Here is a 12,580-nt window from a genome sequence, read left to right as displayed (position 1 = left end):
TTAACCTATGCATTCATTGGACATTAAATTACTTTCTTGGAAAGTTTTGTTCCTTTTGGCCATCTCTTCTGCCAGAAGAGTTTCTTAATTATCTGCTCTTTCTTGTGAGTCTCCTTTTCTGATTTTTCACCAGGATAAGGCGGTGTTGCGAACTTCTTTTGAATTTTTACCTAAGGTTGTGAATTCCAACAACATTAGTAGAGAAATTGTGGTTCCTTCATTATGTCCTAATCCTTAGAATTCTAAGGAGAAATTATTGCATTCTTTGGATGTAGTTAGAGCTTTGAAATATTATGTTGAAGCTACTAAGACTTTCCGAAAGACTTCTAGTCTATTTGTTATCTTTTCCGGTTCTAGGAAAGGTCAGAAGGCCTCTGCCATTTCTTTGGCATCTTGGTTGAAATCTTTAATTCATCATGCTTATGTCGAGTCGGGTAAAACTCCGCCTCAAAGGATTACAGCTCATTCTACTAGGTCAGTTTCTACTTCCTGGGCATTTAGGAATGAAGCTTCGGTTGATCAGATTTGCAAACAGCCACTTGGTCTTCTTTGCATACTTTTACTAAATTCTACCATTTTGATGTGTTTTCTTCTTAAGAAGCTGTTTTTGGTAGAAAAGTACTTCAGGCAGCTGTTTCAGTTTGAATCTTCTGCTTATATTTTCAGTTTTTTTCATTATAAAATTTAAACTTTATTTTGGGTGTGGATTATTTTTCAGCGGAATTGGCTGTCTTTATTTTATCCCTCCCTCTCTAGTGACTCTTGCGTGGAAAGATCCACATCTTGGGTATTCATTATCCCATACGTCACTAGCTCATGGACTCTTGCTAATTACATGAAAGAAAACATAATTTATGTAAGAACTTACCTGATAAATTCATTTCTTTCATATTAGCAAGAGTCCATGAGGCCCACCCTTTTTGTGGTGGTTATGATTTTTTTGTATAAAGCACAATTATTCCAATTCCTTATTTTTTATGCTTTCGCACTTTTTTCTTATCACCCCACTTCTTGGCTATTCGTTAAACTGATTTGTGGGTGTGGTGAGGGGTGTATTTGTAGGCATTTTGAGGTTTGGGAAACTTTGCCCCTCCTGGTAGGAATGTATATCCCATACGTCACTAGCTCATGGACTCTTGCTAATATGAAAGAAATTAATTTATCAGGTAAGTTCTTACATAAATTATGTTTTTTCTGGAATATAGATCTTGTTATTTCTTTACTTTGAAATTGGCCATCGAATTCGGATCTCTCTCTTAAACAACTGTCAGCTAAATTAGCTACTTTTCTATGTCTTCTCTCCTTTCGCAGGGTCTCAGACGTCAAAGCCATTGATATAAGTTCAAATATGTTTTCTCCTTTTGGTGTAACTTTTATTATTTCTCGTAGAACTAAATCCTTTTCTAAGTCTATTTCTCCAACATTGGTGTGTCCGGTCCACGGCGTCATCCATAACTTGTGGGAATATTCTCTTCCCCAACAGGAAATGGCAAAGAGCACAGCAAAAGCTGTCCATATAGTCCCTCCCAGGCTCCGCCCCCCCAGTCATTCTCTTTGCCGCTGAACAAGCAGCATCTCCACGGAGATGGTGAAGAGTATGTGGTGTTTAGTTGTAGTTTTTTATTCTACTATCAAGAGTTTGTTATTTTAAAATAGTGCTGGTATGTACTATTTACTCTGAAACAGAAAAAGATGAAGAGTTCTGTTTGTGAGAGGAGTATGATTTTAGCAGCAGTAACTAAAATCGTTTGCTGTTTCCACATAGGACTGTTGAGATGAGATAACTTCAGTTGGGGGAAACAGTTGGCAGACTTTTCTGCTTCAGGTATGACTAGCCATATTTCTAACAAGACTGTGTAATGCTGGAAGGCTGTCATTTTTCCCCTCATGGGGACCGGTAAGCCATTTTCTTAGTCTCAAACAGAATAAAGGGCTTAATATGGGCTATAAAACTGGTAGACACTTTTATGGGCTAGATCGATTGCTTTATTTGGGCATTTTATACAGTTTGATGTTGAAATTCACACTTTATATCTTTGGGGAACGTTTTTTTACGTCAGGCACTGGTTTAGACACCTTCCCAGTCAGGAAGGGCCTTCTCTATAGTAGGCAGAGCCTCATTTTCGCGCCATTACTGCGCAGTTACTTTTGAGAGCGGTACATGCAGCTGCATGTGTGTGGGTCTGGAATTAGTTGAAAAGGTTCCTAGAAGGCTTCATTTGGTAACTTATACTCCCCTGGGTTTGGTGAAGTCGCAGCAAAGGCTGGAGCTGGGACTGTAAGGGGGTTAAATCTGTAAACGGCTCTGGTTTCCTCATTTTAAGGTTTAACAGTCTGAAATTTGGGGTGCAATGCTTTGAATGCTTTAAGACACTGTGGTGAAAATTGAACAATTCCTTCATAGTTTTTCACATATTCAGTAATAAAGTGTGCCCTGTTTAAAATTTAAAGAGACAGTAACGGTTTTGTTTTAAAACGGTTTTTGTACTTTATTGACAAGTTTAAGCCTGTTTAACATGTCTGTGCCTTCAGATAGACTATGTTCTGTATGTATGGAAGCCAATGTGTCTCCCCCTTCAAATATGTGTGATAATTGTGCCATAGCGTCCAAACAAAGTAAGGACAGTACTGCCACAGATAGTAAAGTTGCCCAAGATGATTCATCAGATGAAGGGAGTAGACATAGTTCTACATCATCTCCTTCTGTGTCTACACCAGTTTTGCCCACGCAGGAGACCCCTAGTACTTCTAGCGCGCCAATGCTTGTTACTATGCAACAATTGACGGCAGTAATGGATAACTCCATAGCAAATATTTTATCCAAAATGCCTGCATTTCAGAGAAAGCGCGATTGCTCTGTTTTAAACACTGTAGAGCAGGAGGGCGCTGATGATAATTGCTCTGTCATACCCTCACACCAATCTGAAGTGGCCATGAGGGAGGTTTTGTCAGATGGGGAAATTTCTGATTCAGGTAGAATTTCTCAACAGGCAGAACCTGATGTTGTGACATTTAAATTTAAATTAGAACATCTCCGCGCACTACTTAAGGAGGTGCTATCTACTCTGGATGATTGTGACAACCTGGTCATTCCAGAAAAATTGTGCAAGATGGACAAGTTCCTAGAGGTCCCGGTGCACCCCGACGCTTTTCCAATACCCAAGCGGGTGGCGGACATAGTGAATAAGGAGTGGGAGAAACCCGGCATACCTTTTGTCCCTCCTCCTATATTTAAGAAATTATTTCCTATGGTCGACCCCAGAAAGGACTTATGGCAGACAGTCCCTAAGGTCGAGGGGGCAGTTTCTACACTAGCCAAACGCACTACCATTCCTATCGAGGATAATTGTGCTTTCAAAGATCCTATGGATAAAAAATTGGAAGGTTTGCTTAAAAGATTTTTGTACAGCAAGGTTACCTTCTGCAACCTATTTCGTGCATTATTCCTGTCACTACAGCAGCGTGGTTCTGGTTCGAGGAACTAGGAAAGTCGCTCAGTAGAGAGACTCCTTATAATTCACGCACTTAAGTTAGCTAATTCCTTTATTTTAGATGCCGCTTTGCAGTTAGCTAGATTAGCGGCGAAAAATTCAGGGTTTGCAATTGTGGCACGCAGAACGCTCTGGCTAAAGTCTTGGTCAGCGGATGTATCTTCCAAGACAAAATTGCTTAATATCCCTTTCAAAGGTAAAACCCTCTTTGGGCCAGAATTGAAAGAGATTATCTCAGACATCACTGGGGGTAAGGGCCATGCCCTACCACAAGACAGGCCTTTCAAGGCCAAGAATAAGTCTAATTTTCGTTCCTTTCGCAATTTCAGGAACGGACCGGCCTCCAACTCTGCAGCCTCTAGACAAGAGGGTAATGCTTCGCAGACCAAACCAGCTTGGAAACCGATGCACGGCTGGAACAAGGGTAAACAGGCCAAGAAGCCTGCTGCTGCTACCAAAACAGCATGAAGGAGTAGCCCCCGATCCGGGACCGGATCTAGTAGGGGGCAGACTCTCTCTCTTTGCTCAGGCTTGGGCAAGAGATGTTCAGGATCCCTGGGCACTAGAAATAGTTTCTCAGGGTTATCTTCTGGAATTCAAGGAACTACCCCAAGGGGAAGGTTCCACATGTCTCACTTATCTTCAAACCAAATAAAGAGACAGGCATTCTTACATTGTGTAGAAGACCTGTTAAAAATGGGAGTGATACACCCAGTTCCAACTGTGGAACAAGGACTGGGGTTTTACTCAAATCTGTTTGTAGTTCCCAAAAAAGAGGGAATTTTCAGACCAATTCTGGATTTAAAGATTCTAAACAAATTTCTCAGAGTGCCATCGTTCAAAATGGAAACTATTCGAACGATTTTACCTACAATCCAGGAGGGTCAATTTATGACTACCGTGGATCTAAAGGATGCGTATCTACATATTCCTATCCACAAAGATCATCATCAGTTCCTAAGGTTCGCCTTTCTGGACAAACATTACCAGTTTGGGGCTCTCCCATTCGGGCTAGCCACTGCTCCAAGGATTTTCACAAAGGTACTCGGGTCCCTTCTAGCGGTTCTAAGACCAAGGGGTATTGCAGTGGCACCTTACTTGGACGACATTCTGATACAAGCGTCGTCTCTTTCAAAGGCAAAGGCTCACACAGACATCGTTCTGGCCTTTCTCAGATCTCACGGGTGGAAGGTGAACATAGAAAAAAGTTCCCTGTCTCCGTCGACAAGAGTTCCTTTCTTGGGGACAATAATAGATTCTTTAGAAATGAAGATTTTCCTGACAGATGTCAGAAAGTCAAAACTTCTAAACGCTTGTCAAGTTCTTCACTCTGTTCCACGACCTTCCATAGCTCAGTGCATGGAAGTAGTAGGGTTGATGGTTGCAGCAATAGACATAGTTCCTTTTGCGCGAATTCATCTAAGACCATTACAACTGTGCATGCTGAAACAGTGGAATGGGGACTATACAGACTTGTCTCCAGTGATTCAAGTAGATCAGAAGACCAGAGACTCACTCCGTTGGTGGCTGACCCAGGATCACCTATCCCAGGGAATGAGCTTCCGCAGACCAGAGTGGGTCATCGTCACGACCGACGCCAGTCTAGTGGGCTGGGGCGCGGTCTGGGACTCCCTGAAAGCTCAGGGTCTATGGTCTCGGGAAGAGTCTCTTCTCCCGATAAACATTCTGGAACTGAGAGCGATATTCAATACTCTCAGGGCTTGGCCTCAACTAGCAAAGGCCAGATTCATAAGATTCCAATCAGACAACATGACGACTGTTGCTTACATCAATCATCAGGGGGGAACAAGGAGTTCCCTGGCGATGAGAGAAGTGACCAAAATCATAAAATGGGCGGAGGATCACTCCTGCCACCTATCTGCGATCCACATCCCAGGAGTGGAAAACTGGGAGGCGGATTATCTGAGTCGTCAGACTTTCCATCCGGGGGAGTGGGAACTCCACCCGGAGATATTTGCCCAGTTGACCCAATTATGGGGCATTCCAGACATGGATCTGATGGCGTCTCGTCAGAACTTCAAGGTTCCTTGCTACGGGTCCAGATCCAGGGATCCCAAGGCGACTCTAGTGGATGCATTAGTGGCGCCTTGGGCCTTCAACCTAGCTTATGCGTTTCCACCGTTTCCTCTCATTCCCAGGCTGGTAGCCAGGATCAAACAAGAGAGGGCCTAGGTGATTTTGATAGCTCCTGCGTGGCCACGCAGGACTTGGTATGCAGACCTGGTGAATATGTCATCGGCTCCACCATGGAAGCTACCTTTGAGACAGGATCTTCTAGTACAAGGTCCATTCGAACATCCAAATCTAGTTTCTCTCCAGCTGACGGCTTGGAAATTGAACGCTTGATTTTATCTAAGCGTGGGTTTTCGGATTCTGTGATAGAAACTCTGGTACAAGCCAGAAAACCTGTAACTAGAAAAATTTACCATAAAATATGGAAAAGATATATCTGTTGGTGTGAATCCAAGGGATTCTCATGGAGTAAGATTAAAATTCCTTGGATCCTTTCTTTTCTCCAAGAAGGTTTGGACAAGGGATTATCAGCGAATTCTCTAAAAGGACAGATTTCTGCTTTATCTGTCTTGTTACATAAACGACTGGCAGCTGTGCCAGATGTTCAAGCTTTTGTTCAGGCTTTGGTCAGGATCAAGCCTGTTTACAGACCTTTGACTCCTCCTTGGAGTCTGAATTTAGTTCTTTCAGTTCTTCAAGGGGTTCCGTTTGAACCTCTACATTCCATAGATATCAAGCTGTTATCTTGGAAAGTTCTGTTTTTGGTTGCTATTTCTTCTGCTAGAAGAGTTTCTGAATTATCTGCTCTGCAGTGTAATCCGCCCTATCTGGTGTTCCATTCAGATAAGGTTGTTTTGCGTACTAAACCTGGTTTCCTTCCAAAGGTTGTTTCCAACAAGAATATTAACCAGGAAATAGTTGTGCCTTCTTTGTGTCCAAATCCAGTTTCAAAGAAGGAACGTTTGTTACATAATTTAGATGTAGTCCGTGCTTTAAAGTTCTATTTAGAAGCAACAATGGATTTCAGACAAACGTCTTCTCTGTCGTTTATTCTGGCAAGAGGAGAGGTCAAAAAGCTACTGCTACCTCTCTTTCCTTTTGGCTGAAAAGCATCATCCGATTGGCTTACGAGACTGCCGGACGGCAGCCTCCCGAAAGAATCACAGCTCACTCTACTAGGGCTGTGGCTTCCTCATGGGCCTTTAAGAACGAGGCTTCTGTTGATCAGATATGTAAGGCAGCGACTTGGTCTTCTCTGCACACTTTTGCCAAATTCTACAAATTTGATACTTTTGCTTCTTCGGAGGCTATTTTTGGGAGAAAGGTTTTGCAAGCCGTGGTGCCTTCTGTTTAGGTAACCTGATTGGCTCCCTCCCTTCATCCGTGTCCTAAAGCTTTGGTATTGGTTCCCACAAGTTATGGATGACGCAGTGGACCGGACACACCAATGTTGGAGAAAACAGAATTTATGCTTACCTGATAAATTACTTTCTCCAACGGTGTGTCCGGTCCACGGCCCGCCCTGGTTTTTTTAATCAGGTTTGATAAATTTCTTTCTTTAACTACAGTCACCACGGCACCCTATAGTTTCTCCTTTTTTTCTCCTGTCCGTCGGTTGAATGACTGGGGGGGGCGGAGCCTGGGAGGGACTGTATGGACAGCTTTTGCTGTGCTCTTTGCCATTTCCTGTTGGGGAAGAGAATATTCCCACAAGTTATGGATGACGCCGTGGACCGGACACACCGTTGGAGAAAGTAATTTATCAGGTAAGCATAAATTCTGTTTTTTTATCCGTTTTTTCCTGAACAACCCAATCTTTGTGTCGCTTCCTGCCTTAAAGAATATGAATCCAGGACTTCTTCCCTTAGATCTCATTCTTCCCCTCAACTTCTTATCTCTTTTGTTTCTCCTTATAAATCTGTCACTTCTACATCTATTGTTAGATGGGTGAAATGGATCCTTTTGTTATCTGGAGTGGAAGAGTCTTTTTCAGCTCATTCTGTCAGAGGAGCTTCAGCTTCCAAAGCTTTCCTTAAATCTTCCTCTCTCCAAGACATTCTTAGCGCAGCAGATTGGTCTTCTGAATCTACTTTCAAACAGTTTTATTTCAAACCTATTGCTAATGCTGCCTCTTCTCTTCTTGTCTAATTTCTCTTTGCTTTAAATTAGCAAAATAGGAGTCTCTGTGCTTGTAATAAATTTCCGATTATCCTAGCATAGTGAAGGAATAATCTAGATTTTATTAAAGACACAGAGACGAGTATTTTCCCTCCCTCACTTCCCTTTTTAGGATTGTGAAATATTTATTAATATATTAACATTTTCCAGCTTCTTCAATCTAATCCTCTCCAGGTCAAGAATCTCAGGAATTGCAAGATAGACGCTATCAACTTCTGCTATCTCATCACTTCAAGCATGATGTTCATCTTCAGATACCTCAAGTGTTTTCAGTTATGTTCCAGTTCCTGTTTCAAGTTAATTTTCTGTTTTCTCCTTGGTTGCCTTTGTTTTTTCTTCTGTGGATTTGTCAACACCTTTTCTCCTTTCCTTGTGAACTTTCTACCTCTGCGCATCAAAGAAGAGGAGGAATTGGGACTATCTGGACAGTTTATGGGCACTATGATTATGCTCATTGGCTAGTTTCTTCAGCTCTTTTACTTATCCGTTTTTCTTTGGTTGTACTTGTTTCCATTGTAATGTTCAGCTTGTTTATGTTTTATTGAATGGTATTCTGTGAAAAGCTGCATAAGTAATAAAAAGAAGGTATTGCAAAATACTCGTTTCTGAGTCTTTAATAAAATCCCTATTATTCCTTCAGTATGCTAGGATAATCTGAATTTATGATCACTGTTACACAGCAGGCTTTGCAGGATATATGATGCAGCCACTGTTTTTCAGCAGGTTCGACAGGAGTACAAAGTTGTCATCCAGCCCCCCTCTATTGTCCCCCTCCAAACATTGCAGATTGATAAATATAACGTGCGCACAGGTCATCAGGCACAGCTCATCCGATGCACATTTTCAACACCACTCCAAACTTTGATTACCATAAATCATGCTTCATCTGTCAGCGCTAAGTAAGCTTGTTACAATAGATCTGACATAAGAGGGAATAACAAGCTTGAGGGGCGGCGCATGTGCAATGGGCTAAAGGGAGTAAGAAAAGACTGGCCGCACGTCCAGAGAATATTCTAAGGGACTTAGGTAATGTACTTTGTAAACAGACATTAAAAAATATTTATAAATACAGATAATGATTTACACAGAAAGTCCAGCACTACCATACTTAACGTCCTCCTATTTATGTTTAAAAATGTATTACTTTTTGGGTGAACTGTCCCTTTAAGTAAACTGTGGGAGTTTAATGTTGTTTTCATAATTTGGCAAGAGTTAATATCCTTTATGGTTTTACCACTATTGGGGTCTCTTTTAAGTGACAATGTACTGTAAAATTGTATTCCCTTTAATGTGTTCCCAATTACATATTATAGGGGCAGCTGAGTGTAAAGTGTATGGAAACATGTTCATTTAGGTTTTTTTATTTATGAAATAGCTATTTTTGCTGATTGAAACCTCAAACTATTTTTCTCAAGAGCAAACCTACAGTATATAAATGGACTGAGCCTGCAGAAATAGCAGACCCTTATAATCTTATATTTTTATCTATACATTAATGCTTCCTTATCTATCTGTTTGGCCAGAGACAGCTATTGAAAAGGACAATGTTGTTACATATCTATTTCATACCCTACTAGGAACTTTATTGCTGCTTGCTGACTCTTATTTAAATCCAAAATACTAAAGTATTCATATTTTCAGTATAGGTGGTGATTTCAACAGGTAAAAGCAACTAATTTAAATGACAAAGTAAAGGTAAAGTAGTTGCTTATTCACAATTTGAAACACTCCAGTGTGTAACGCAGATCACAGGGAACATATTAAAATGGAACAAAATTACAGCACAATGTCCATTTTAGCCTACAGAAGAGAGTACAGAAATGTATTTATTCTTTTTTTCCCCAGGTGAAAACGATGCTACGATTTCATGTAACATGGAACAAACAGAAGATCAGTGGCTAAGAAATGCAGAAACATTAGAGCAGCAAATTTGTGCCAATATAAGTACAGGTGAGTGTATGTGTGTGAGATGTCTGTGGGAAGTAGGGCACGTGTGAGTGTATGTGTGTCCTATGTCTGAGGGACGCAGGGCATGTGTGAGTGTATATGTGGGACATGTCGGAAGGAAGTAGGGCACAGGTGAGTGTAAGTGTGTGACATGTGTGAGGGAAATAGGGAACAGGTGATTGTAAGTGTGTGACATGCAGGGCCACCACTAGAAATTTTGGGGCCCCTGACTTAACCATTTATCAGGCCCCCACCCCACCCCTTGACATGTGCAATTTTTGACCAAGTGACTAAAACGTATATGCACTTTATTCTTAAGTGTCTATTCAAACTTGGAAATGTTGTAAAGGTAGTAACATACAAACACACAGACATACTCATATACTGAAACACACACACACTCACACATAAGGATTCACATATAGACACTCTAGCAGACACGCAAAGAAACAGACACAGACACCCAAACAGACACTCAGCACTTGTTTACATTGACCTGACAAGTAATGAGGTAGACTACAGTTTTGTAAAAAAAAGGAGATTTAGAAAACAAAATATGGAGTTCTGATTATATTTTTGTAAAGGAAGATGCCAACTAAATGATGACAACAGCATGCAGTGGCTGAAAGGAAGGGCCCTGAGCTGCCTAAACAATAATTTAAAGGTTAAATGGTGGATTAGGTGACTTCCGGAAAGGTCTCATTAGTCTCAAAGTCTGTAGAAAGATGTGAATAATCAGTAGTAAGGTCAAAATGTCCTAGAACAGACAATGGACACACACAAACTCAAACTTACACATACACTCAAGGAAACACCGACAGAGACAGCCTCAGAAAACACACAAAGACATACACACACACACAGAGACACCCACAGAAAACACACAAATACATACACACACAGAAAGACAACCACATAAAACACAGAAAGACATACACACACCCTCACTGAGACATCCACAGAAAACACACAGACACCCACATAAAACACACACCCTCACAGAGACATCCACAGAAAACACAGACATACATACATACACACACTCATCCTCACAGATGCATCCGCAGAAAACACAGACATACACACCCACCCTCACAGAGGCATCCAGAGAAAATACACAAAGACAAACATACACACACCCTCACAGAGACACCCATAGAAAAAGCTCAAAGACATATGCACACACCCTCACAAACATCCACAGAAAATGCACAAAGACATACACACCCACCCTCACAACACCCACAGAAAAAAAAATACATACTCATAGAGGCACAAACCAAAGCACAAAGACATAAACACAGACACCCACAGAAACACTCACAGGAGGAAACATTTATGCACCTTGCATCCCCTAAATCAACGTTGTGTGACATGCATGATAAAAAAATGCAGAAATTAAGAGATCACTTTTTAAAGAATCACTGTGAATTCAAAATTGTACATTAATGATCAGGGTAGATGGCTAGATGAAGAAAAGTACTTTTAAAAGGTTGACATACGTTTGTTTGTTTTTCCCCCAACCAAGAGCACCACTTCAAATATTGTGTACAAATGTTCCCATCTGTCAGCTGTACTTATGGATTTTGAAAATGCTGTACTCTATATGGTCTTGGTGAAACCATAAGCTGTGGTACTCATACCATTAGATCTTATCAAATTCAGGATTTAGGCTTGTTGGTATGTATTTCAAAATTAAGTCAGCTGTACTGTAAACCGAACAGTTTTAAGTTAACCTGTCTCATTTCAAACACTGAGCAATCTTAGTCTGAGAGTATAACATTTTATGCAGAAGTAAAAATCTTAGATAAAATGCATCCTTGCATCTGGAAAGTCCTTGCATAAAGGGGCAGTAAACTGGAATGTAATATATATATATATATATATATACCATTTGTGTATTGAGGAGGAAACATTTCTGCATGGTTTTAAATATAGAATTTCGATAGGGAGTGGAGGTGAGCGCCAAAGTAGGCTGAGGAAGGGGAAGGGGACACCTATTAGGCTGATAGAATAGTGCCCACGATGTGGGTTCTCTTAATGTAGGTTCAAAGATGTTTATAATAGCGTTTATAAAATGGTTATATAAAGTATAAAATGTATAAAAATGTTTATTCCACACAGTTGATTAAAATGTTGGTGATCTTCTTATAAAACATACACAGTCATAAAAAATACACAGTCATAAAAAATCATGGATCCATGTTACAATAACGCAATGATGAAAATAGCATAAAAACAAAAAATAAAAATACACAATAAAAATAAGCTGATACACTTAAAAACGTTTGACAAAGGGTGACCTAATAGGCCAAGTGTCCTATTTTGGAAGGTACACCTTGGTACAGTCCAGATAATGATGAATGTTCTTATGGTTGTATATAGTTGGTCTTTTTCCAAACAGAAAACAATGTGACAAAAGTAAGTGTCTTTATCAATATCCAATTCTGAAAAGATCCCAAAAAGTGTGTCCTGTGCTTGAAAAAATGCAAACAAATGTAAAAATGTGAAAAACAATGTGATCACTTGATGTGGAAAAAATAAGAAAAATTTGGAAAAAATAAGGAAAATTTGAAAAGTTAGTGGCCTTGCAAAAAATACATAATGTGGGAGTCCTCAAACAAGTGTAGCAAAATGTAAGTTTTTTAAAAATAAATCCAAAGTGTCCAATGTGATGTAGTGATTTCTGTGCAATGAAGTAGTCGCTCAGTATGATGCGATAAAAAACAAATAAAACTGTGAAAAAACCTAAGAAACAGCGAAGCTCTACTTTAATCGTATTAAAAAGTACTGCTAGTGCCACAGTACTTCACCAATTCCCATAGCAACATGCAGACTTCACTGTATCAGTTTCTGTATCATTCCAGCCTACAATTTTGCAAATGGATGGATTTACCTAAATATAGAATTTCGACAGCATTGTCAAATAA

The 12,580-nt window shown here is 40.3% G+C and overlaps 1 protein-coding gene across 1 annotated transcript in view; it reads left to right on the top strand.

Moving 5' to 3' along the window:
- Positions 1 to 12,580, top strand: part of LOC128657202 (zinc finger protein 773-like) — a 120,186-nt gene that overhangs the window by 86,697 nt on the left and 20,909 nt on the right. The window contains exon 9 of the mRNA XM_053711458.1: positions 9,549 to 9,653. Coding sequence (XP_053567433.1) covers positions 9,549 to 9,653 — 105 coding nt within the window. The remainder of the gene's footprint in view (positions 1 to 9,548; positions 9,654 to 12,580) is intronic.

This window comes from Bombina bombina, chromosome 4, assembly GCF_027579735.1.
Source record: "Bombina bombina isolate aBomBom1 chromosome 4, aBomBom1.pri, whole genome shotgun sequence".
Classification (NCBI taxonomy): domain Eukaryota; kingdom Metazoa; phylum Chordata; class Amphibia; order Anura; family Bombinatoridae; genus Bombina; species Bombina bombina.
This window is presented reverse-complemented; position numbering and strand designations above follow the sequence as displayed.